The sequence below is a fragment of the Melitaea cinxia genome, chromosome Z, assembly GCF_905220565.1.
Source record: "Melitaea cinxia chromosome Z, ilMelCinx1.1, whole genome shotgun sequence".
Lineage (NCBI taxonomy): Eukaryota > Metazoa > Arthropoda > Insecta > Lepidoptera > Nymphalidae > Melitaea > Melitaea cinxia.
In genome coordinates, this window is record NC_059424.1 from 18687907 (window position 1) to 18714572 (window position 26666).

General features: G+C 31.0%; 1 protein-coding gene across 1 annotated transcript; it reads left to right on the top strand.

Annotated features, from left to right (window-relative positions):
- Nucleotides 1–23203: 23203 nt before the first annotated feature.
- Nucleotides 23204–26342, top strand: LOC123668727. Its single transcript, XM_045602423.1, has 5 exons — nt 23204–23391; nt 23838–24054; nt 24416–24546; nt 24942–25094; nt 26125–26342. Exons 1-5 carry the CDS (start codon nt 23331–23333, stop codon nt 26271–26273), a joined length of 711 nt encoding a protein of 236 aa, XP_045458379.1. The 5' UTR covers nt 23204–23330; the 3' UTR covers nt 26274–26342.
- The last annotated feature ends 324 nt before the right edge of the window (nt 26343–26666 follow it).

The window sequence follows — 26666 nt, forward strand, 5'->3', positions numbered from 1 at the left end:
GAAAACCCAAGAGGTTTCCCTGGAAATGAAGGAAAAGGCCCATGTAAAACTTGTGAAAGGTTAAAATAAAGGGATTCGTTACCACCCCGAATATGCTTGTTGGTTTAAAATAGAAGAAGATGACAAAAAAAAAGAGAAAAACATTAGACACGTAAACAATTCAGTCATAGAAGCAGAGTTACATGAAACTGAACCAAAAAACTAATAGTGACACCATTAATAAAAGTCAAACTATTATTAAATAATACATTAGAAGTTTATGGAGTGTATGATTCTGGTTCAAATGTTTCTCTGATTAGTTCCAAGTTATTAAAACTAAAAGGCAAAGGAAACAGTTTGAATAAAGCAAGTTTAGTGACAATTAATGGTGTCAAAAAGACAAGTGGTTTGACGAACATAAAAATAAAAATATTTGAAATAGAAGAAAATGTACAAGTATATATCATAGATGAACAAAATTTCAAATATGATTTTTTGATTGGATTAGACATGATAAAGAAATTCAAATTAATACAAAATGAAGATTTAGAAATCACTCAAAAACAAAACTTGAATAAAAAAATTTTTGAAGACAGTGTTTCAAATATAAAAATAAATAAAGAAGAAGATTCTTTAGATATAAATATATCAATAGAAAACAAAAATATGGAAGAATACAATATTAATTTTAACGAACATGTTAAAGAAGAAGATTTCAAAATAAAAATAAATCATTTAAATGAATATCAGAAATCAGAAATAAATAAATTGATTAATAAATATAATTCAGTTTTTGCAAAGAATAAATATGACGTTGGAACTGTTAATGGATATGAAGCCAGAATAGATTTATCAATAGAAAAATATTGCGCTAAAAGACCTTACAGGTGCACGATAGAAGATAAAAAAGAGATAGAAGAACAAATAGGAAAATTATTAGATAATAAACTTATAGAAGAATCCTGTAGCCCATTTGCTGCACCTGTCACTTTGGCATTTAAAAAAGAAGAAAATAAAAGATCAAGATTATGCATAGATTTCAGAGACTTGAACAAAATTGTAGTACCAGAAGCTCAACCATTTCCGTTAATAGAAGACTTAATTACAAAGACAAGAAATTGCAATTATTATTCAACTCTGGATATAAATTCAGCATTTTGGTCTATTCCATTACGAGTAGAAGACAAAAAAAAGACAGGATTTATAACACAAGAAGGACATTTCCAATGGACTTGTCTACCGTTTGGACTGAAGACCGCGCCAGCTATTTTCCAAAGAATGCTTAGTAACATTCTAAGGAAATACAAACTTACAGAGTTTACAGTAAATTATATAGATGATATTCTAATATTCTCAAAAACTTTTGATCAACATATATATCATCTAACACAGCTGTTAAAAGCAATTAAGACAGAGGGATTTAGGTTAAAGTTTCAAAAGTGCATATTTGCATCAGACTCTGTAAAATACTTGGGTCATATAATTCAAAATAATACTATAAAACCAGTGAAAGATAATCTGATTTCAATAAGAAATTTCCCGATTCCAAAAACACAAAAAAATGTAAGACAACTATTAGGAAAAATCAATTTTTACAGTGAATACATACCAAGGAGTGCGATAATATTAGATCCGTTACACAACTTACTTAGGAAAAATCAACCATTTATTTGGTCTGAACAATTAAAGATAGTAAACTTGATTAACGTGGAAGATATTAGAATAGATCAGAATAATAATAAAGAAATACAAAATAATAAAGAGAAAATAATTAATAAACAAGATATTTACTATAAAAAAATTAGAAACAAAGAAAAAATAATTTTATCAGAAGAATTCAGTAATAAACTTATAAAAACTATACACACGAATTTTTGTCACATTGGAATAAAACAAATGCAAAAGACAATAAGTCCACTATATACAGCAAAAAATCTAACCAAAAATATAAAAAAAATATGTACAGAGTGTGAGGTCTGTATAAAGAATAAATCAAGAGGACAGTACAAATATGGATTGATGTCTCATCTGGGTCCAGCCACAAAGCCATTTGAAATAATGTCTATAGACACAATAGGTGGTTTTGGAGGTTCAAGATCTACAAAAAAATATTTGCACTTGCTAGTCGATCACTTCAGTAGATATGCTTTCATTTTAACTTCGAAAACTCAGAGTGCTAATGATTTTATTAAACTAGTCAAAAATTTGTCAGAAACAGAAGACATTAGTATACTACTTACTGATCAATATCCAGGCATTAATTCAAAAGAGTTCAAAGAGTTTTTAAAAGGCAAACAGATAATTATGGTGTTTACTGCGGTGAATGCTCCATTCTCAAATGGTCTAAATGAGTGATTGAACCAAACACTGGTTAATAAAATCAGATGCAAAATAAATGAAGATAGAAGTAAGAGGGCCTGGACAACAATAGCACATGAATGTGTCAGTAAATATAACCAAACTACTCACTCTGTAACAGGATTTTCACCAAGCTATCTTTTATATGGTACGGATTGCACGGTTTTACCTAAAGAATTGAAGCAAGAAAAAACTCAAAATGACTGGGTCAGAGATAGGACAACAGCATTTCAGAATACAATAAAATCACACAATTATAACAAAAACCAATTCGACAAAAATAGAAAAAACCATGAATTTAAACTCGGGGACATGGTGTATGTGGAGAACGGCAACACGTTGAATAGAAGAAAGCTAGAAGAACTGAAAATTGGGCCATTTCGGATTATAGAAAAGATTTCAAAATCAATATATAGAATCGACACAGGACACAAGAAAACTGAATCAAATCTTTTTCACGTTACAAAGCTTATTCCAATACAAATAACAGAAGAAGAAGAAGTAGCAGATGAAGAAACAGAAGAAAAAAATTTAATCATGTAAACATTACTTTCAAAGGGGGGAGATGTAAAGAAATACAGTGTTATTTCTTTAAATTCTATGTTATCTATTCCCGTTTAAGTTTTTAAAAATAGACAGAAAATGTCAAATTAGACGTTTATGAAAATTATAATTTAATTATTTCAAACTTAAAAGTAAAATCGTTTAGAAAATAAAGAATAATATAATAATAACTGTGAAGGAGGGAATAGTAAACTTTTATTGTCGTTTCTTTATTTTCAGGTATGTTTTAAGGTAATTTTTGTTGTTAATCACGTGATTTAGTAAATTTTAACAATAAAAAAACTTTATTTTCAGAGCAACACAACATAGTTTTATTTGTTCACCTTCATAGTCCATAATATAACCTTATATATATATTTTAAACAAATAAAATATTCAACATTTTGAAAAGAATGTACCCGCATAAAAGTACTTGTTTTGACGGCATACCATTCTACTATTGCTATTAAATATACTTCCGTTTTTACATACTTACTGTTATTTAGAAAATGTGTCTGTCACCTGGTATAATTAATGAAATATCTAAAAAATAATAATAGTTGCTTATTCAAAAATTCCAAATTTTTTAACATTTATTGGCCTATTTCCATCCTATCAATGTTTGTCCATAAATTTCAAAAAAAGTCAAGCGTCGTCCTATATATTATATTATTAAAATAACACTTAGACTTTACTGTAATTGTACAATGGACTTGCAATATGGTTTAAATTTTGTTGTTGTTGCCATGTCGTTATTATTAACAACAAAATTTCAAAGAAACCTACCAAACGAGGTTAAAACATGAATATTATACGGAATCCTGGCGTCGATAATGAAACAATAGATACTAATTGAAAAATGTAGGAGATAACTTAAGCATGACAAAATTAAACAAACGCTATGTCGCCTGTCTCGTGTTTAAATTTCGTACTTATGAGCATTGAAATAAGGTTTAATATTTTTTATCTTCTCCGGGTTGATAAACACTTTTAAAGTCACGAACGTTTTTTTTACACTATCTCCGTCAATTTGTAATTAAAGAAAAACCAGAATGTACAAACGTATAAAAGACTGATTTAAAAGGATTCGATCAGTTGACAAACTGACATTTCAGTCATGGGTTCTTTGTTATATTTCGTAATTATTGCAGTATCAATTACGAACAGCTTTGCTATAGGTAAGCTATTTTAGTTGTTTATTGATATTAACAAACGAACTGGCGAATCTGATTACCAATCAAACGACGAGTAATATGCATATTAATACTAATAACGTGATAAAAAAAATGTACGGTCCGGCTGTTGATAATCGGATATCGTATCCTATGAACGCCTGCACCACTCGAAAGCATCGGAAGCGCGTTCGAGACCCTAACCCGTTACATTCCCTAAAAGCTTGCGCTGCCAACATAATACCACTCGAAATCACTATTATTTAGTTGTGGCTTTTTGTAAGCTTACTTTCCCAGTCGGGATGATCAACAGCAGCAAATTTTGAGCACCGTCGTCATATAATCAATCTATTATATTGAAAGCTAAAAAAAGAAAAGAACAATACAAAAAACCATTGTTCAAAGCTATTACTTATTTCAACAAAACAATTAACATACAAAAATGATTACAGAGGCTGTACCACTAAACTGCTTTTTTAGAAATCATAACTTTATGAACAAATGCAGCGTGGATGCGGTAATCGCTTCTCCTGGCGATAATTATTCTTCACATAATTGTCAACGGTTTAGTGTTTTAAAATTCGATTCCCATAGCGTTAACAAAGATGAATGGGTGCTTGAGTTAAACAATATAGAGATTCGTGGCATGGACGACGCTATATTAGATGATTATAGGTAATTATTGAAAACACGAATATTGGAATGACAACATTGAAACTATAGTCAGTACTTGACAGTGTCAATTATAAAATTAAGAGAAAAAGAAAAATAAATACATAAAGTAATAATTCTGTTTTCTTCAACACAAAATACATAATTATATTATAAAATCATAGTATATTTAGTATATTTGTATTTTATGTTAAAGATAATAAGATTTTTATAATATCAGTGCTGGCAAGTAGTTGTTTATTTTTTACTTTTTTATTGCTTATTACGTACTATATTAGTATTAGTACGTTAAAAAAAAATTAAAACTATCCCTTATTTTAATTTTCAGTTTTAACCATGTCACAAAGAATTTTCAAATAACTTTTCACACGGATTTGTTTGTAACGTACAACTACCGTACATCGGGATTTCTCTTTTCGAAGCCTATTGATGGAGAAGGATTACTTGAAGCACCAATAAGTAAGTTCTACAAAAAAAAAGGAAAAAGTAATAGTGACTTATTTTCTAACAAAACCTTTCTTATTCTACACGTAAAAACTATTTTATTGAGCACGTCACAGCTCAAGTAGAAATGTGAGTCTTAACAGTTTACAGTCAAATTTTTTTATGATAATTTTATACAAAACCAGCTGATTCCATAAACGTTGTTTTGCCATACATGTTATTAACCCCTTAATCCTACCATCTTATAACTTAGAGGTATGAAAAATAGATGATGGCCGACTCTTAGACTTACCCAACATGCACAAAAAATTCATTAAAATCAGTCCAGCCATTTCGGAGGAGTATGGTAACTAGCATTATGGCACGAAAATTTTATATATAAGATAAATATATTTATTTGTGATTTTCAGAGGACATTCAAATAGGTTTAAGCATGCCTTTTGATTTTGTGGAAAAGAATGGCCATACTTTTATGGAACTGAAGAACTTTGATATGTGGTACAACATTAGAGACAAAATTTTGTTTGATTTTTCAAATCTTTATTACGGAGATAAAAAATCGAGTAAGTTTATTTTCATAACACTATCAGTAGATTAATGGACAGATTTCAACGTTGCATACTCTCGGTTGATAAAAATGGACCGCTTTAATTGAAAACGTATAAAAAAAGTGTCTTAAAAGTATTTGTAAGAGATGTGTTGAATTTATACTACAGCCCTCAATTTGGATGATTCCATTGAGAGTTGCACAATATAAAACTTTCTTGAAGGAAACTCGAAACTCAACGGAAAATATTCCAAATATCAATAATATGAAATAAGTTATATCTATATTAAAGAAACGTTCTGGGTGATGATAAAATCACAACGTTACCGTTATTTCTATCAAAACTAGCTTGTCTATGTTCAATACTTTTTAATAGAAATCCATCGATATCTTAAATCTGATATCGTATCTTAGTACGAATATTAATGTTAGCATTATTTAAATGGAATATCTTAATGCATACTAATATGGATGAAATAGATCTGGCATATAATTTGTTCAACTCGTGGCAAATTTTACATTAAATGGTTTTACTGTCGTGTTTTATTATCTAGATCTTTAAAATTGAATTGAGGTAGAAATAAAAACACATCCCGAAGGAAAAGACAAGAAAACAAAAAATAAAATAAAAAACGAGTGTCCATTAGACCACACGACTGAAGTAAAACGTCTTTAGTTCTCATAAAGAGAGAAAAAAAATGTTCGCTCGCATCTCTCTCTGTTGCCCCTACAGTAATATTCGAAACGTAACTCTCTTTTTTATCTTCACTAACTTATATCTCCTTCTAAACATCCGTTCGTCTCGTCTGATCACACTTTCCGTAACGCTCTCGTTCAAATGTGCGTAAAGAAGTTTTACTTCAATAAAACAGAAAGATGAACCACAGAAATTTTACTTAACCATAATCAGTACAAACGCGTTAGGTAATTTTTTTGCGACGAAAATATTTTATTATTTAATTTTGTTCAAAGTTGTTATAATTGTATTACAACAGTAAATACGTAATAAGTGAAGCCGCGTTGGCGCAATGGTTACAGCCATGGATTGTACCTGTTGCGCTGGCGCTTGCGGGTTCGATCCCCGCACATGACAAACATTTGTATTGGCCATTCAGGTGTTTGCCGTGGTCTGGGTGTTTGTGCAGTACTTGTGGGTCTTCCCACCGTGCCTCGGAGAGCACGTTAAGCCGTCGGTCCCGGTTGTTATCATATACACCTGATAGCGATCGTTACTCATAGTAGGGAATATATCCGCCAACCCGCATTGGAGTAGCGTGGTGGATTAAGCTCTGATCCTTCTCCTACATGGGGAAAGAGGCCTATGCCCAGTAGTGGGATATTACAGGCTGAAGCGTAAGTAAGTAAATAATGGCATTTTCTGTTTATTAAATATGTATTTAATGTCTTTCTTTTAGGTGATATAATGCACTCACTTATGAACAAAAATTGGGATTATATCGCAACAAACTTTGGGATAGAATTCATGGACAAAATTGGCGACCAAATTTTCCAAGTTTTTAGAAAAGTTATGCTCAGCCAACCTCTTGATTCCTCGAATTGTTAATTTTTTTTTCAACTTACATGTTTATTTATTTTAAATGTTGCATGTAAACAATATTAATAAAGAAAAAATTAAAATATAATCTGTTGTTTTAAAATTAAATTAGGTAAAAATATAACAAATATCAATAAATTATGTAATTATGCGCGATTCATGAACAGTAAAGTTGTAAATGTCCATTTAAGAAATTTGCGATAATTGTACGAAGGTATAATAATTGTTAAAACTTTATCTTTGTTGAGATTTAAATTACATACACACACGCACCCAACAGTCTAATATTTAGTCTCGCAAAACGATTTACAAATAACTGAGAGACCCATATAACTATCTAATTCCTATTTTTATATTTATTTTATTTTTTATGTTTTTCTACAAGTTTTAAGTTTTTACTGGCACTACGGACACTATACTATTATCTATACAAATAAATAAAATTAGAGTATCTGTTTGTAATATTAAAATTACTGCTTTTTACTAAACTAATATCTACACACATATATATACACGATACATCTACCAAAATAACATTTTTTTATCATTTTTGTCTGTCTGTCTGTTTGGCTGTCTGCTTGTTCCAGCTAATCTCCAAAACGGCTGGACCAATTTTGACGGGACTTTCACTGGCAAAGATATCTGATATAATAAAGAGTAACTTTAGCTACTTTTATTTCAGGCTTACGTTGTATTTTATAACGCTGCGAACTGAACAAAAACTATTTTGTTAAATCTCACGCAGACAAAGTCGCGGGCACAGCTAGTGCGTTTACAAGGAATCAAAATTTCAATATATATATATATTCCGGAGTAGTGAAACAGACCCTTAATCCTACAGTCAAAAACAATTATGTTATGACTGATCACAAAGCGGCGTTTGCATAATTTCACAAGATCACATTTTGCATGTCATCTTATGTGACGTCGAACACGTCTTAATATTTCAGTTTAACTCCTGGCAAGCTTGATTAAATTGACATTAGAACATTTGAGATTATATATGATAAAGTTACACGAATTACATTTTAAATGAAACAAAACGATCATTAAAAAATAAATTTTAGAATGTTAAAAGTCTGAACTGTCTAGTCGAAGTAAACTGTTTGTAAGTTTCTGTATCAACTTCGCTTAGACGGTTCATGGAAATTGCAGTATTACCTTCACTGTTGACTTATAAAATTTTGTAAAAAACCGTATTCGCGAAGAAAACTGTTTGATATTCATTGTAAATATTTCAGTACAATACATTTAAAAATCAAATAGCTTTTTTTATCTGAAATTCGACACGTCGTTATAGGGGTTAAAAGGGTACGCTGTGAAATAAATACGTAAGGTTAAGACAACATTTTGAGGGTTATTTAATTATTTTACATTGAGTGGCCATTTGATGCGTTTGCATGGCAGATACAGTTAAAAGTAGTATCTCTATCTAGACAGTATCTCAACACTAAGTGAGTTTTCCAGGTGCGTTTGAACCACTGACATCATTTGACTATTGAAAGTCCTTGCTAGATAGAAACCATTTGACCTTGAAGTTCAGAACGTTTTTTACTATAATTGATGTAAATCAAAATTATATAAAAATAAGATTAAATACTGAATTACAACATATATTTAACTAACACGGCATAAAACATGAAGACGTTTATTTATCTTAAATTAAATGTAGTATTAAAAATCCAGGCGAATTCGCAGAAATTTGGAGTGCCACTCTACATTGAAAATTTATTTAATATTCGTAGCGTTTAAAATATCGTACAACAAACATGTTTTGTACAATCAAGATTTTTGATACTTTCACAAAAAATTCTTTATGTTTTATAATATTGCTCCAACCTCCATTCTAAAATTGAGAATATTCTTTGTTTTTTTTTTTTTTCACCAATACGTCAAGTATTTAATCTGTTACCAATACAGTAAGTTGTTCTTCTAAGCGCAGTGATAACACACAAATATTGATTTCCAAATAAGTCATTAGTGCAGTGTTGCTATATTATCATTATCACGAAAATATTTTTATTAAGTATTTATCAAATTATTATTTTTCTACTACCAATAAATATAACAAATTTGTTGTCTATTTTATTAAAATTAAAATAAAACAAACGTATAAACGGCTAACTTTAGCTTATATGGTAAGCTTTATATGGTAAAATTGCTTTAAATAATAAAAATTCTAAATGAAATTTTATATAATTTACTACTAGAATTGTTTGAATAGAAGAATAAAACTACCAATCCACTCTTAGCTTGTCCTTCGGAAAATGTGCAAGAAAACTCCTTAGAAATAACTTGTTCTGAAGTTACATTATTTCTTTCTCTTATTCTTTTATGCTGAAGCATCATGTCGAGAGAATTGAACACTATATCGCGTTGCTAATATTAACACTTAATTCCAAACTGAAATAAACTACAAACCTAGCAAAGTTCGAATCAAAAGAAAATTCATTAATATATGAATTGATGATGCACGTTATTCCCGTTATAAACAAGACTGCAGCCAAAATTAGTTTGATGACTCATCACCCATGCTTTCATAGTTCGACTATTTAATCTCTAATTATTATTATTTAAGATTAAATTAATTTAGTATACTTGTCACCAGTCTATAAACTCATATAGTTCTCATATCACTCATATAGTTATCAACAGATTATTTTTGAAGTGAAACTTCTTTAGGCATGCGTGCGGTAAAATTTTTACATAACACGTCACGCGTCACAAATTTTTCCATAGCGCGTTGAATACACCGGTTCTCCTCCGATCACCGAAGTTAAGCAACTTCGGGCGCAGTCAGCACTTGGATGGGTGATCGCCTGGGAACACCGTGTGACGTTGGCTTTTGTTTTTTTTTCAATTAGTTTGCCAAAGAAGTTTCACTTCTGACATGTGTATTTTGTACGCACGTATTTTTTTTTTTTTAATTTCTGTCTTGCAAAAATAAGTAAGACCAAAGGTCATCTGGAAGAGATCGCTCTTTCAGCGATAAGGCCGCCTTTGTACATCATTCATTTTATTTTTTGTTTTTGTTGTTTCATTTAATGGTGTACAATAAAGAGTATTGTTATTATTACTATTATTATTATTGCTATTATTATTATTAGACCAAAATAGTAAGGTGTGCTACCTTATAATATAAAACTGAATATTCTATAGGATCGCTAAAATGGTTCAAAGAAAAGCTTGAAGTACTCGTACATAGCTCCAGGAATGTATTTCCGTTATTAATTCAAAGTGTATGGTGAATTTTTAATTTTAGATAGTAATCCTTGTATGACGTGTTTGTATATGCGTTTATTTATCTGCCTATTGGAACGAACTTATTGAAGAAAGCACTCGTCTTCGTCCTAAAATACCGACAGTTTGCGGGTTCGAATCCCGCTCGGGACGAATATGGACAAAAATTCCTCTCCGGTTTGGTTCCACGTAGCCAATAGAAAGGATTGTCGTGTGCGGGAATCGAATCCGCAATCACCAGCGCAACAGTCACAAACCAGTGCTATGACCGCTACACCAATGCGTCATCCAGTATTTCTATACAATCGATAATCTATATATTAATACGTGAAGCAAAAACTTTCAACCCCTTTTTACAAAAATTACGCGCACGAAGGAGTATAAAATTTCGCACACTTATAGTTTATATAGAGAAAGAGATAATATTTTTTTTTAGTTATGCATAAAATATTTTAAATCAATTTAAAAAAAATACACAGACTACCATGTATTTGACACACACACGAATATTATACTCTTTTGTTCATTGTCAGAGTCTGTAGTCAAATTAAAAATTAAAAAATGTTCCTTATTTTCATAACTTTTTGGTTTTCTTTAATTTAAATCTAAGCTAGTTACACAGCTAGTTTACAAATATAACACATGAAAATAGAAATTACAAATAAATAAATACATTATTGATTTGATTGATTACGCTGTAATAAAATAGATATTACGAGTATAAAAAAGAATTAACATGACACGCTTCCTCGCGACGGCTACTTTATGTTTGGTACAAGCTTTTTTGTAAGCATAAAGATGTTTTTATTTAATCTTCTAAGTAACGTATGAAAGGCTTTGTAGATTTTCCTTATTCATAAATAAATATAGCTTAAGTTTTATTCAGTAACCTTATAAACACAAAATCTCTTTTTTACTTTATGTCTCTGAAAATGAGTGAATAATATATATTCCTTTAATTTTTTTTGGAAAAAAATAGTTAACTTTTTGAAATTTAAAATAATAAACTCCTATTATGAAATAAGTGCTGTGTGGCTACGGCACTAAAGAATTTAGCCACCCCCTCTCTTCCCGTGGGTGTCGTAAGAGCGACTAAGGGATAACAAGGTTCCACAACCACCTTGGAACTTAAGAAGTCGACCGATGGCGGGATAACCATCCAACTGCTGGCTTTGAAATACACAGGCCGAAGACGGGCAGCAGCGTCTTCGGTGCGACTAAGCCAGTACTGCGGTCACCAACCCGTCTGCCCAGCGTGGTGACTATGGGCAAAACACATGAGTTCACGTTGTTTTTGGCGTGAACTTGTGGAGGCCTATGTCCAGCAGTGGACTGTAAAGGCTGTAATAATGTAATGATGAATGAAATAAGCTTTAGATTTATTTATTTTTATTTTTTTATTTTATACTTTATTGTACACCACAAATATATTACAAAGCATAAATATAGTTACAGACAGTGAAGTACAAGTCAAGATCGGAGAACTAAGACAACCATTTCGCATTTCTCAAACCTAATAAGATTATTCTGTGTATATTTTCAACAAAATATATCCCTCGTTAAATGTTCAAAAGAAAAATTTCTTTGTGTATTCTCCCAGTAAATAAATCGTAAAGAAGGGTATCATCTGAAGGTTCAATCGTAACATTTTTTCAACTTTGAAATTTTAGTGTGTTCGTCATACTGCTCAAATTTTTGAGATCATATCTCATGTTATATATTTTATAACACATTTGTATAGACTTTTTGAATTATCAGTGATGACAGCTATGGTACAGTGCTGACGAAAGTTCACTTGTGCAATAAATAAAAATAAATATATTTATTGCTACTTCACGATATCATATAAAAAAATGTTCAACAGAATACTAACATGACGAAATACGACTATAAAATTCCGAATTATACTGTAAAAAAAAATCTTTTTCAGTCGAATGTCCCGTTAGTTACAGTAATATCGTAATAAGTTCCGTAACCTTTTCCCGTAGCGGACTATTCTAATTGGCACGCCGGATTGGATTCCATTCAATTCGTTTGGATGTTCAAACTTTTCGTCCATTCAGTCGTAGATTCATCATCGTGTCCTACTCTGTTTTTGTAATCACCGATGATGAAGACTGTTACTTTGTTAATAATAAAAGTTGCGTGAAACTGTTGTTTCATATATTTTAGTATTTTAGTTTAAGTGATTTTTAGATATATCATAATTGTTTTAATACGGATTTTATATTTATAAAATTGGTAGTCTGCAAAGTTGGCTTATGAACGATAGTTTAACTTAACAACGTCATAACAAAACATCTCCTCGGACGCATAGGCCAGTCGAGTGGAAGAGAGATAGATGCGGCGTAAGCGTACAATGTGCATAACAGAACAATGAGTGTAACGGTACAATGAGTCATCCTTTATCGTTGTCACGTCAAAAAAAAAACTACAAATCAACAAACTTTACTTTTAAATATACGTTAATAATTTTCCAAGTGTAATTTGAGTTTAACTTAAGAGTTAATAACTCCTATCGAGCTTACAAACATTTTATTTATCTCTCTAATCTATCTACAAAGCACTAAGTATATTATTATATTACACATTTCGATAGCAATTATTATTGTTCCAAATTCATCATCATCATCATTATCAGCTCACGGGCGCCCACTGCTGGGCATAAGCTTCCCCTAAAGCTGTCAACGACCAAATGTTCCAAATTATCACAATTTAAACTGTACATTATTGAATAATCAATAAATTAAACTAAGCTTGGTGTGTGTATATTACAGACTATATTCTGATTGTGTTTTTATAAGATTAGGTGAGCAAATAAGCATACGGCCAATATGATGGTAAGCGGTTATCGTAGCCTTAGACGCTTACAACATCATAAGCATCGTAAGCGCGTCGCCGACCCTGAACCTTCCTAGGAGCTCTGGCCACATTACTACCTTACTCGTCACAGGTATTTACACAACAAAACTTGAGAGCTTATTTATTTACATAATATTTATTTCAGATTTTCGCTCCACTTCAAAAATTATATATAAATATTAGTGATCTTTGATAAAAAAAAATTCTACCCCTATGAAGCAAAACAAAATTTCCTTATATACAAAATTTTGCTGACGTGCTCTTTCTTAGTAATGGATTTAACTTTGATCTGGAGAAAGTTATGGATAATACTTATAAAGGAATTTCGTTTCAAGCAGGACTTGTTCAAGCAACAACTTGATTTACATGTTTTATTGTCATACTAGCTGCGCCCACGACTTCGTCCGCGTAGAATTTAACAAAATAAGTTGCCTAAGTTACTCCAACAAAATGGTTCAGTCGTTTCAGAGATTAGCCGGAACAAACAGACAAAAATTGTAAAAAATATTATTTTGGTATGTGTATCGTTAATCATGCCGTGTGGTGTCGGCCGAGTAGAATACCATCACACCCTTTCTTCCCGTGGGGGTCGTAAAAGGCAACTGAGGGATAAACCTGCCTCAAAATCATCAGGGTCCTGGAGAAGGAAAACTTCATTTGAAACCTGGAATGGGATCTCCGTCAAGCATTCGTGGCATAGCTCTAAAATGCGAAAGACTCCTGCAGCCGAACTGGCTCCACACGTATCGACTCGTCGTTCCTGTTGGCCTAGCCACTAAGGTCGAGAGGGTGGCCGCAGAGCTTAGGAAACTCTGCGTTTTTCTGAAGAGTGTCCTAGGCAACACAGTATCTTTCTGACACTGTCTAAATCGTGTGCAATAGACGGATTAAGGTCAATGATAATCGTGTATAAATCATATGCATTTAGTAAAAAGCGGTTATTTTAATATTACAAACACTCCAATTTTATTTATTTGTATAGATTATTTTTTATTAGATGACGAATTAACGCAATAGTCACGGTAACTGATGTGCCAGTCACACAGTTACGATGCAAATATTTGTATAACCAATACATACGTTTGCCATGGACTATGGTTTGTGTATCCTCATACACTCAACGGGTATTGACGCTTAGTTAATTATTTATCTTATTTAAAATAGTAATTAAAAAGTACTATACAATATTGTGTTGTCTTTCATTTATTTAACTTTTCCATGTGTTAGCTATTCTTCTATCTGTTTCCTTATGCATAGTATCTCTTGCGGCTACGAGTTGTCCTAGATATACGTACTCTTCCACGTATTCTATTTCCTGTGCATTGACTCTGATGTTATATGACTGTGAGGTGTTCGTCATAATTTTTGTTTTCGCTGTGTTTATTGTAAGCCCTGCTATCGCGCTTTGATCTGACAGTTGTTGTAGCATTTTCTCAAGTTGTTTTGGGCATTCTGAAAATAAAATTATGTCGTCTGCAAACCGTAAGTGATTTAACTTTACACCATTTATATCCAGTCCTTCGTGGTCCCATTGCAGATTTCTGAATATAATCTCTAGTGCCGCTGAAAACAACTTGGGTGAAATCGGATCCCCTTGACAAACCCCTCTCTCTATAGGAAATTCGTCTCCTGTAGTTTCTAGTCTAACTCTAGCTGTGCTTTTAGAATATATGTTCTGGAGTAATTTTATGTACTTGCCCTGTATCCCCAGTGTATACGCAGTGCTTCCCAGATGTAATCATGTTCTAAGGAGTCGAATGCTTTATTGTAATCAACAAATCCCAGGTAATATGTTTTGTTGTATTCGTTGTACTTTTGTAGGATTTGCCTTAGAACATGTATATGATCTATTGTTGAATATTTACTGCGGAAACCAGCCTGTTCTTTTGGTTGATTTTCATCGAGTGTACAAGTGATTCGAGATAGGATTATTTTTGAAAATACTTTATATACATTGGACATCAAACTAATAGGTCTGTAATTCCCTATATCTGCTTTGTCGCCTTTTTTATGCAATAATATTATTGTTGATTTAGTCCAGTCTTCAGGTATAATTTCGGTATCTATAATGTTGTTAAATATGTGTGTTAATATAGGAGCAATTACTGGTGTAGTAGATTTTAATAACTCATTTGTTACTAGATCAGCACCCTATAATCTGATTTATATTTTACAACGAATGATTTGCACATTTCTCATTTCTATTTAGATCATGCGAAGCCTTGCGATTTGATGCAATATCTATTATGCGATTATTACTTCAAAGGCCTGTTTTACCAGTTGTTTGCAAATATATTTGATGTATAAATAATGCAACAGGTTACGACTTATTGTATTATTATTTTTTTTTCACATACTCGACTTTATCTGCTAAATATTACTATTCGCTTGTGAATTCAAAATTAAGGTAGTCCTTGATGTGACTCAAGCGCTGAGAGATTTTATGCCTTCGAATCTTAAAGCTTGTCAATAGATGATGTCCAAGATAAAATTTGTCAGCTACTTATGTGATATGTATTGACGTGATAAGATGACTTATATAGAATTTCGTTAGAACATTAGGCATTTTTCTAGAACCTTAAAGCCTTATGCACTATTAGAATAAAGATTTCGAATGTCAGCGTTGTACTGTGAAAAGATAAAAAAGCGGATAAGAGGATTTAGCATGTAGCTACATTATTTATTGCATACTACAAAGGTGGGCGGGGCGTATGTTCGCCTACAAATAACCAGAAACGTTTCCAAGGCCTTTGATCAGCAGTAAGATGTTTTAGGCTGAATAAATAAATCATCAATCCCTTAAATCCTTCCTCTTCTTACTCACCTTTATCATATAAGCCTGATGTTGAAAATATTTAAGTCAAAGAACTGCCTACCGATTCCATTAATATTAAATGTAAATAAATATCAATATGAGGGATTTGCGCTGTTTTATTCCATTACTTCTATTTTTAAAATATGAACAATGACTTTTTTCTGTACAATTTAGGTCAGCTCTCATCATATACGCCACCTTTGTGAGTTTCTAAGAATGGCGATGCAATAGCATTGTGGAACCAGTGGAACATGACGGAATGTGACTTTCAGAGACATTTTCATATTATTATTTTTATTCCGTACCAAATGTAAGATACGTTTTCATACAAACTATCTCGTACAAAAGTAGATGAAATACACATTAGTAGCGGATTTGTATTTTTTTATTAATCTTATAAAAGTAATAATCTTATAAGAGTAAAAATAATAATATTAAGACTGGCCACATATTAGCACGTGTTTGCACAAGGTCACGTAATAAGATATGCGGACGTCGGAATTTTTTTGACATTTCAGAGAATCTTCTGGCAAACGTAACGAGACTGACGTCAGAAATTTTTCGATAGCTATGTGTTAAAGCCTAAACGAAATACATTCTTAAAAACACATGAATACCTATAGGGGAATATATTAATAGAAATATACACACAAAGAGTAAGAAACACGAAAGTATTAAAGGCTACAGTATTTTATTGCAGTAAATTCTTTGGAAACTACTGTATCAAACTCGCTGAGACGGTTCTTGGAAATTGCAGACTTTTTCTTTCATTGCCGACTAATTAAAATTATGAGGAGCCGTGCCCTCGGTGAAAATAGTTTGACATTTACGAGAAATATCTCACACTTTTATCAATTTTAGGATTAAGTTACTTCGTTAAATTTGAGGCTTGACAAGTTCCTGTAGGGGTAAGGTGAAAATAAGGTGCCGCCGAAAAAAAAAGATGGTGGTTCTGATGGATAGACTGGCAGTCGGCTGATAGCTCCACACTCCCGTCGCCCTCGGGTGGCGGGGCTAGTGTGTAAATAGCATTTCCCTTTCCACAAAATAACTCAAAACATAAAATTCTTGAATGAAATGTCGTCTGACAGAAAACTGATGTGTGAAGCGCAGCGCTTCTTTGAAAATTTATTTCGTTTTTACTGGTAAAGGAAAACATTAGACAACCAGCATGCACGTACTATGAAAAATTCTGGTACTTATACGTATTATCACTAATGAACAGCAAAACTTTTTAAATAAAATATTAAGCTCAGAACACTTGCATCACACATTTACAGCTTTAATCCTCAAAAAGGTACATTCACTGACCTTAATTAATAACAGTTCTTTTAAGTTAATATAGACGATTCCAGAAACTAAATTTTACAGTTGTGTTATTTAAAATTATTAAAAAAAAGCACTACACAATATTCATTATTACAAAATAATAGAAAATGTTTATTTTGAAACATTATAAACTAAGATATAGTGTTGGTGAAATTTTAGTAATACTGTTAGATTGTATAATATTAATGAACTATATAAAAAAGAATGTGACGTATAATTGATATATTTTTATGAAAATATATCAATATAGTTCCTAAAATACAAACGCAATATTGTTTATAACTATACATTTTTACGGAACATAACTTTTCTTTTTATGAATATATGAAATAAAAACTAACATAAAGTTAAATTTCTTATTAAATGAGAAAACATAGAAAACCTTTAATATATTTCTTTTAAGATTAAATAAAAACACCTTTATTCTTACAAAACTTTTTGTACTTAAGTAGCCGTTACGAGGAAGACTGGGCACGACGTTAAGTGGAAATATTTTATTTAATTTTCATTTTATAACAACGTATAAAACTGTATCCATTTTAAATGGGTTCATTTTATAAATTAAATAAAACTGTAATAAAGGAATTCAACATTTTAATACGGAAATCTCTATGAATATTATATTGTTCTTCAAGTGTTTCGTTTTACGTTTCTCTTTGAATATTTTCATCTTTTCTAATAGCACATGATAGTAGGATATCTGAAGTAGAGATGAACTTCATCGATCTCCTTAATAAATGACAATTATTTTATATTTATTTTAGTATATTAGAAAATTCTGGCCAGGCTATATGTAATTCAAAATTAAAAATTTATTTTTATTTAAAAAATGCGCCTACGAGCTTAAATTTAATACCTACTGACAGTATGAAACCTGCGGAAAATGCAAAAGTTGGATTGTCTATTATTTTGGCATAACTACTGGGTGGCAGGTATAAATAGGTATATTAATATATATTGATGCAAGTTTATTTAACCTACCTTACTAAATAATTACCTTAATAAATAAATCTTGTACATCAGCACGAGCGTTGTTTCATTGTGAATACCATGACATTGGGTTACCTGCTAAAAGTCTGGCTGAAATCAGTGAAAAACTATCGGTGACCAAAAATACTTCAGTTTCAGAATTTCCAGCAGTACCGACTGTTATTATTATTATAACATTTTTATGTAAAATGCTTAATTTGTATTATAAAAACGACGGGCATTCAATGATGTCATATGTTAACCTCATGCATAAATTTGAAATTATTTTAAACTAGCTGGTACCCGCGACTTCTTCTGCGCATGATTAGTAAGTACCTCGAGTAGCTAATAATCTTCTTAATATTTATATTTATACCAAAATTTATCAAAATTGGTTCTGCGATATAAAATCAATTTGTTACTACCAAATGTGCATTAGAAATATATTATCAATTTTTATTGTATTTATGATTCACTGTTTTTGCGATAATGGCTTACTCATAAAAGACAGATATGTGCTGTCGCGGATTTTTTGTAGGACTAATTAAGATAAACATTTCTCTTATACATTATATACGGGTAAACTCTAGAATTTTTGCAGTGTACGCCAGAATAGCTCGCAGATGGCAGATTTTTTTCCGACTTACTTGACAATTATCGTAATATTTTGGACAATTCACACACTACACTATTGTAAACTTTCATTAAAATCTATTCGCTATTTTTTGCAAACAATCTTTCGCGTTTATAATATTAGTAGGACTAAATTAACTTAACTTGAATTATTTTCATCTGAATACAGCGTGTAATAAAGAAATCCGAGCAATTGGTTATCAAAACTCATCTGATAGTCAAAACGTTCATCCGATATTTTTAAATCCTCTCAATTCGAACGATTTTTATGATTTAAATTTTGATATTTCATACCAACATGACAGTTATAGCTGTCTAAATGTTTTATGTTTTGATTTTGATGAATGCGGGGGCGTTATTCAATTATTACGTTGCTATTGATAGATAAGCAGACGCATAGACAGATAATAGTTGATGAAATGAAACTATTAACGTCTAAAATTAAATTCAAACTGCCAGCCACAATTAACATCGATTTAATAACGTAATAACATACCTGGAATTATGTACGAGCTACGAGTATTTCAAGCTTGCTTTGCTTTATTGTGCTTGCAAGGTATGAGACATTGTTTGAACTGAGACGTCTAGTTACTCATTTATTATTAATATCTCCTAAGAAAATAATTTACAAAGCCCTTAATTTTAGCTGTAATAGTAAAGTTGATGATTATTTAAAAAATCAAAACAGTCATTAACACAGTCATTTTAAATCAAATCTCGAGTCGGTTTTTGATTGTTTTATTAAGGCAAAAAAAAAATCGCTTCAGCCTTTCGCAGTCCACTGCTGGACATATGATTCAGCAATTTTGCGCAAAAAATGGCGTGAACTCACGTGTTTTTCCCATAGACACCACGCTGGGCGAGCGGGTTGGTGACTGCAGTGGTTAAAAGTGAAAAAAAAGGGTGACAATTATTAACGTATGGTAAAAAATCTTTTCATCAGTATGTGTTTAATTGTGATTGTGTTGTGTGGGTATGTGTGTTTGTGCGTATTTGTTTGTCTATGTGTATGTATATTTGTGCGTATAAGTATATAAATGTGTGTCCGCATTATTCTGTGATTTGGAGTAAGTTTGAGCTATTATTTTATTGTGTTGTACGAATAGATTTACAATATTTTCATAGTCTTGTTGTTTAAGCCAATTAGTTACTAAAAATAAATACTAAATACTAATACGTAATGTCTTTAGGCAAACTGAGTTTTACAAAGTGGCAATGCTAATCTTGTAATCTCATCAATATATGTCATCATGTCATCATATCAGCTCACAGACTGCTGATCGTAAGCCTAATATAATAATAATAAGTATAATCCTATTATTATAGCAATATTGAATATCTTAGGGAAGATATCCGTCTCAAAGCTTAAGTTACAGAGATGAGCTATAGGCTCAGCTAGGATATCTTTACATAACTTTAATAATCTGCGAGAAATACCATTCTACCCGGGTATACTGTCCCTTTTGAGACCACTTATTATGTTACAAATTTCTAAAGGATCAGTAGGAAGCATACAATAAGAATTAGATTGGTTACTGAGAGATTTCACTTTAGCAACCTAAAAGTTAAGTATGTCTGTAGTTTTTAGTTTTTCTAAAATTTTACTGGCCTGATTTTCACTAACAGAAGCAAAATATGTGTTACCATCATCAAGAGATTCGTTGAGATTTTTAAGTGAGCTCGTTAATTTAGGACACTTAGTAAGATTATTAGCCTCTTTGATGAGCTTTCATGTCATTTTATAATTACCTGAAAATTTAGAAAATTGTGTTTCATATTAATATTTCTTTATTACATTTTTAATTACTTTATTACATAGATTTAGACATTTTATGCGTACTACGAGCACAATAAGATAAAAGTCAACGTTTAAAATTGCTAATACATAACGTTCATGCGTAGAGTGAATCCTGTAAGTTTCTTCTATTATTTTGATGGTATAGTAATTGAGCGAACTAACCACATAAGGGACCTTGGTGTTGATAATAAAATGACATATTCGCTTCATGCCTCAACAATCACGCAAAAAGTTAAAATCTGGGATTCGTTCTGCGCGTATGTAGGCATTTTGATGATTTGAATGCGATTGTAACTATTTACTTCTCTTATGTTCAAAGTGTCCTCGAGTATGAGTGTCCTATCTGGTCCTTACAATGTAACATTTATAGAGATCGTCTAGAGAGAGTCCAAAAAAATTATCAAGTACGTTATTTACCGAAGTCTACAACCTTTCCTATCTTATTCTATAGATTGCCACCAAAATAACCTTCTGACACTGGAGAAACTTCGCAAAATACTTACTCTTTCTTTATTATAGGAAATAGTCCATGGCCGCGTGGATTGTCCCGAGCTTGTAAGTGTAATATCATATTGTGCACCCAAGCGTCGGACATGGCATACAAAACTCCTATATGTGACCAAATATAACACCAATTACTCAACTAATTTTGCTCTGCTGCTGCTAGACTGCGGCATCTATTCAATGAAATGTGTATAAAAGAAGGAAATAAAAATAAATTATTACTGCACATGAACTTCATATTTTTGCTCCAAAAATTCAACTTTACCCTCTAACAACTTAATGTTATTACGGTCTTCTCTTTTGTCCCGTTCAAGTTGTTCAATTTTTTTTTGTGAATTCGTCATATTTGGCTGAAATAAATTCAACCAACGCCTGTAATTCCAGATTTTGATTTTATAATTCGTCAATTTTACAATTTATTGAGTTGAAATGACGCACTTGATCGCCCTGAAGGTTCTTTAATATAGACAGTAATTCTATTTTTCATCGATAATACTGATATCAGTGGCATTCGTTCTTTTGCATTTACAGCGGATAGTTATTATTTTATTGGGGCACACACTTTCAATTTGAGTTGTTATATTAGGTTCTGATTGATAATGCAATGGTGACCCCATCTTCTTAGATTGCAGCGGAGATCGGTTTAACGATATTATCTATAATATAAAGCGACCACCAGGTGATAATAAATTTCAAGTATACAAAAACAACAGCATGCATAGGAGAGATCTTATTCACTAGTTATATGAGCGAGAATTTCATACAAAATGCTTAATCGACCAATTTAGTGTGACCTCTTTCAAGAAAATCCTCAACAAGAGGGTTATCTCTTTTTAATTTACCGTCACTGTACACTAGTTTTGTCTCATTTACATTATAACAAGTTATTCTTAGACAATATATTGCTTAATGTTTACTCACTGTATTGAATAGTGCGCACCACAGGTGTTGCCTTGATGCTTACTTTTTCATTCAATTCTGCGTTCCTCATATCGCATGAATATTTTCCGATTATATTAAATTTATTTGTTATTGTTTGATAAAATCGTAATGAACAAAACTCAAACATGTCTGCACTCAACCGAGATCCGTGAGGAGATATATATATATATATATATATATATATATATTGTAAACAAATAAAATATTCAACATTTTGAAAAGAATGTACCCGCATAAAAGTACATGTTTTGACGGCATACCATTCTAATATTGCTATTAAATATACTTTCGTTTTTACATACTTGCTGTTATTTAGAACATGTGTCTGTCACCTATGGTGTGGTATAATTAATGAAATATCTAAAAAATAATAATAGTTGCTTATTCAAAAATTTCGAATTTTTTAACATTTATTGGCATATTTCCATCCTATCAATGTTTACCCATAAATTTTGTAAAAAATCGAGCGTCATCGTATGTATTATATTATTAAAATAACACTTAGACTTTACTGTACAATGTACTTGCAATATGGTTTAAATTTTGTTGTTGTTCTAGAAGTAAATAAACAAGAACTAATATTGCCATGTCGTTATTATTAACAAAAATTTTTTAAAGAAACCTACCAAACGAGGTTAAAACATGAATATTATACGGAATCCTGGCGTCAATAATGAAACAATAGATACTAATTGGAAAATGTAGAAAATAACTTAAGCATGACAAAATTAAACAAACACAAATAATGCTATGTCGCCTGTCTCGTGTTTAAATTTCGTACTTATGTGCATTGAAATAAGGTTTAATATTTTTTATCTTCTCCAGGTTGATAAACACTTTTCAAAGTCACGAACGTTTGTTTTTACACTATCCCCGTCAATTTGTAATTAAAGAAAAACCAGAATGTACAAACGTATAAAAGACTGATTTAAAAGGATTCGATCAGTTGACAAACTGACATTTCAGTCATGGGTTCTTTTTTATATTTCGTAATTTTTGCAGTAACAATTACGAACAGCTTTGCTATAGGTAAGTTATTTTAGTTATTTATTGATACTAACAAACGAACTGGCGAATCTGATTACCAATCAAACGACCATTAATATTCATATTAATACTAATAACGTGATAAACAAATGTACGGTCCGGCTGTTGATAATCGGATATCGTATCCTATGAACGCCCGCACCACACGAAAGCATCGGAAGCGCGTTCGAGACCCTAACCCGTTACATCCCCTAAAAGTTTGAGCTGCCTACTCACTGCAGGAACATAACACCACTCGAAATCACTATTATTTAGTTGTGGCCTTTTGTAAGCTTACTTTCCCAGTCGGGATGATCAACAAATTTTGAGCACCGTCGTCATATAATCAATCTATTATATTGAAAGCTAAAAAAAAAGAACAATACAAAAAACCATTGTTCAAAGTTACTTATTTCAACAAAACAATTAATATACAAAAATGATTACAGAGGCTGTACCACTAAACTGCTTTTTTCGAAATCATAACTTTATGAACAAATGCAGTGCGGATGCGGTAAACGCTTCTCCTGGCGATAATTATTCTTCACATCAACGGTTTGGTGTTTTAAAATTCGATTCCCATAGCGTTAACAAAGATGAATGGGTACTTGAGTTAAAAAATATAGAGATTCGTGGCATGGACAACGCTATATTAGATGATTATAGGTAATTATTGAAAACACGAATATTGGAATGACAACATTGAAACTATAGTCAGTACTTGTCAGTGTCAATTATACAATTATGAGAAAAAGAAAAAAAAAAAATACATAAAGTAATAATTCTGTTTTCTTCAACACAAACTACATAATTATATTATAAAATCATAGTATATTTAGTATATTTGTATTTTGTGTTAAAGATAATAAGATTTTTATAATATCAGTGCTGGCAAGTAGTTGTTTATTTTTTACTTTTTTATTGCTTATTACGTACTATATTAGTATTAGTACGTTAAAGAAAAATTGCCCTTTTCTATTTTAGTTTTATTTTAGTATTTAAAATTTTCCCTTATTTTAATTTTCAGTTTTAACTTCGTCACAAAGAATTTTCAAATAACTTTTCACACGGATTTGTTCGTAACGTACAACTACTTTACATCGGGATTTCTCTTTTCGAGGCCTATTAGTGGAGAAGGATTCCTTGAAGCACCAATAAGTAAGTTCTACAAAAAAAAAAGGAAAAAGTAATAGTGACTTATTTTCTAACAAAACCTTTCTTATTCTACACGTAAAACTATTTTATTGAGCACGTCACAGCTCAAGTAGAAATGTGAGTCTTAACAGTTTACAGTCAAATTTTTTATGATAATTTTATACAAAACCAGCTGATTCCATAAACGTTGTTTTGCCATACATGTTATTAACCCCTTAATCCTACCATCTTATAACTTAGAGGTATGAAAAATAGATGATGGCCGACTCTTAGACCTACCCAACATGCACAAAAAAATTCATTAAAATCAGTCCAGCCATTTCGGAGGAGTATGGTAACTAGCATTATGGCACGAAAATTTTATATATAAGATAAATATATTTATTTGTGATTTTCAGAGGACATTCAAATAGGTTTAAGCATGCCTTTTGATTTTGTGGAAAAGAATGGCCATACTTTTATGGAACTGAAGAACTTTGATATGTGGTACAACATTAGAGACAAAATTTTGTTTGATTTTTCAAATCTTTATTACGGAGATAAAAAATCGAGTAAGTTTATTTTCTTAACACTATCAGTAGATTAATGGACAGATTTCAACGTTGCATACTCTCGGTTGATAAAAATGGACCGCTTTAATTGAAAACGTGTAAAAAAAGTGTCTTAAAAGTATTTGTAATGTGTTGAATTAATACTATAGCCCTCAATTTGGATGATTCCATTGAGAGTTGCAAACTATAAAACTTAAAAAAAAAAAAAAACTTTTTTGAAGGAAACTCGAAACTGAACGGAAAATATTCCAAATATCAATAATATGAAATAAGTTATATCTATATTAAAGAAAAGTTCTGGGTGATGATAAAATCACAACGTTACCGTTATTTCTATCAAAACTAGCTTGTCTATGTTCAATACTTTTTAATAGAAATCCATCGATATCTTAAATCTGATATCGTATCTTAGTACGAATATTAATGTTAGCATTATTTAAATGGAATATCTTAATGGATACTAATATGATGAAATAGATCTGGCATATAATTAAAAATTTTACATTAAATTGTTTTACTGTCGTGTTTTATTATCTAGATCTTTAAAATTGAATTGAGGTAGAAATAAAAACACATCCCGAAGGAAAAGACAAGCAAAATAAAATAAATAAAAAACAAGTGTCCATTAGACCACACGACTGAAGTTAAACTTCTTTAGTTCCCATAAAGAGAGAAAAAAAATGTGTGCTCGCACCTCTCTCTGTTGCCCCTACAGTAATATTCGAAAAGTAACTCTCTTTTTTATCTTCACTAGCTTATATCTCCCTCTAAACATCCGTTCGTCTCGTCTGATCACACTTTCCGTAACGCTCTCGTTCAAATGTGCGTAAAGAAGTTTTACTTCAATAAAACAGAAAGATGAACCACAGAAATTTTACTTAACCATAATCAGTACAAACGCGTTAAGTAATTTTTTTTGCGACGAAAAATTTTATTATTTAATTTTCTTCAAAGTTTTTATAATTGTATTACAATAGTAAATAATGACATTTTCTGTTCATTAAATATGTATTTAATGTCTTTCTTTCAGGTGATTTAATGCACTCACTTATGGACAAAAATTGGAATTATATCGTAACAAACTTTGGGATAGAATTCATGGACAAAATGGGCAACCAAATTTTCCAAGTTTTTAGAAAAGTTATGCTCAGCCAACCTTTCGATTCCTCGAATTGTTAATTTTTTTTTTCAACTTACATGTTTATTTATTTTAAATGTTGCATGTAAACAATATTAATAAAGAAAAAATTAAAATATAATCTGTTGTTTTAAAATTAAATTAGGTAAAAATATAACTAATATCAATAAATTATGTAATTATGCGCGATTCATGAACATGAAGTTGTAAATGTCCATTTAAGAAATTTGCGATAATTGTACGAAGGTATAATAATTGTTAGAACCTTATCTTTGTTGAGATTTAAATTACATACACACACGCACCCAACAGTCTAATATTTAGTCCCGCAAAACGATTACAAATAACTGAGAGACCCACCCCATATAGCTATCTAATTCCTATTTTTATATTTATTTTATTTTTTATGTTTTTCTACAAGTTTTTAAGTTTTT

Coding starts and splice junctions, on each gene's coding strand:
- LOC123668727 (XM_045602423.1), top strand. CDS start 23,331: ATGGGTTCTTTTTTATATTTCGTAATTTTTGCAGTAACAATTACGAAC. Junction 24,547..24,941: donor ATTCCTTGAAGCACCAATAA/GTAAGTTCTACA, acceptor TGTGATTTTCAG/AGGACATTCAAATAGGTTTA. Junction 25,095..26,124: donor TTACGGAGATAAAAAATCGA/GTAAGTTTATTT, acceptor TCTTTCTTTCAG/GTGATTTAATGCACTCACTT.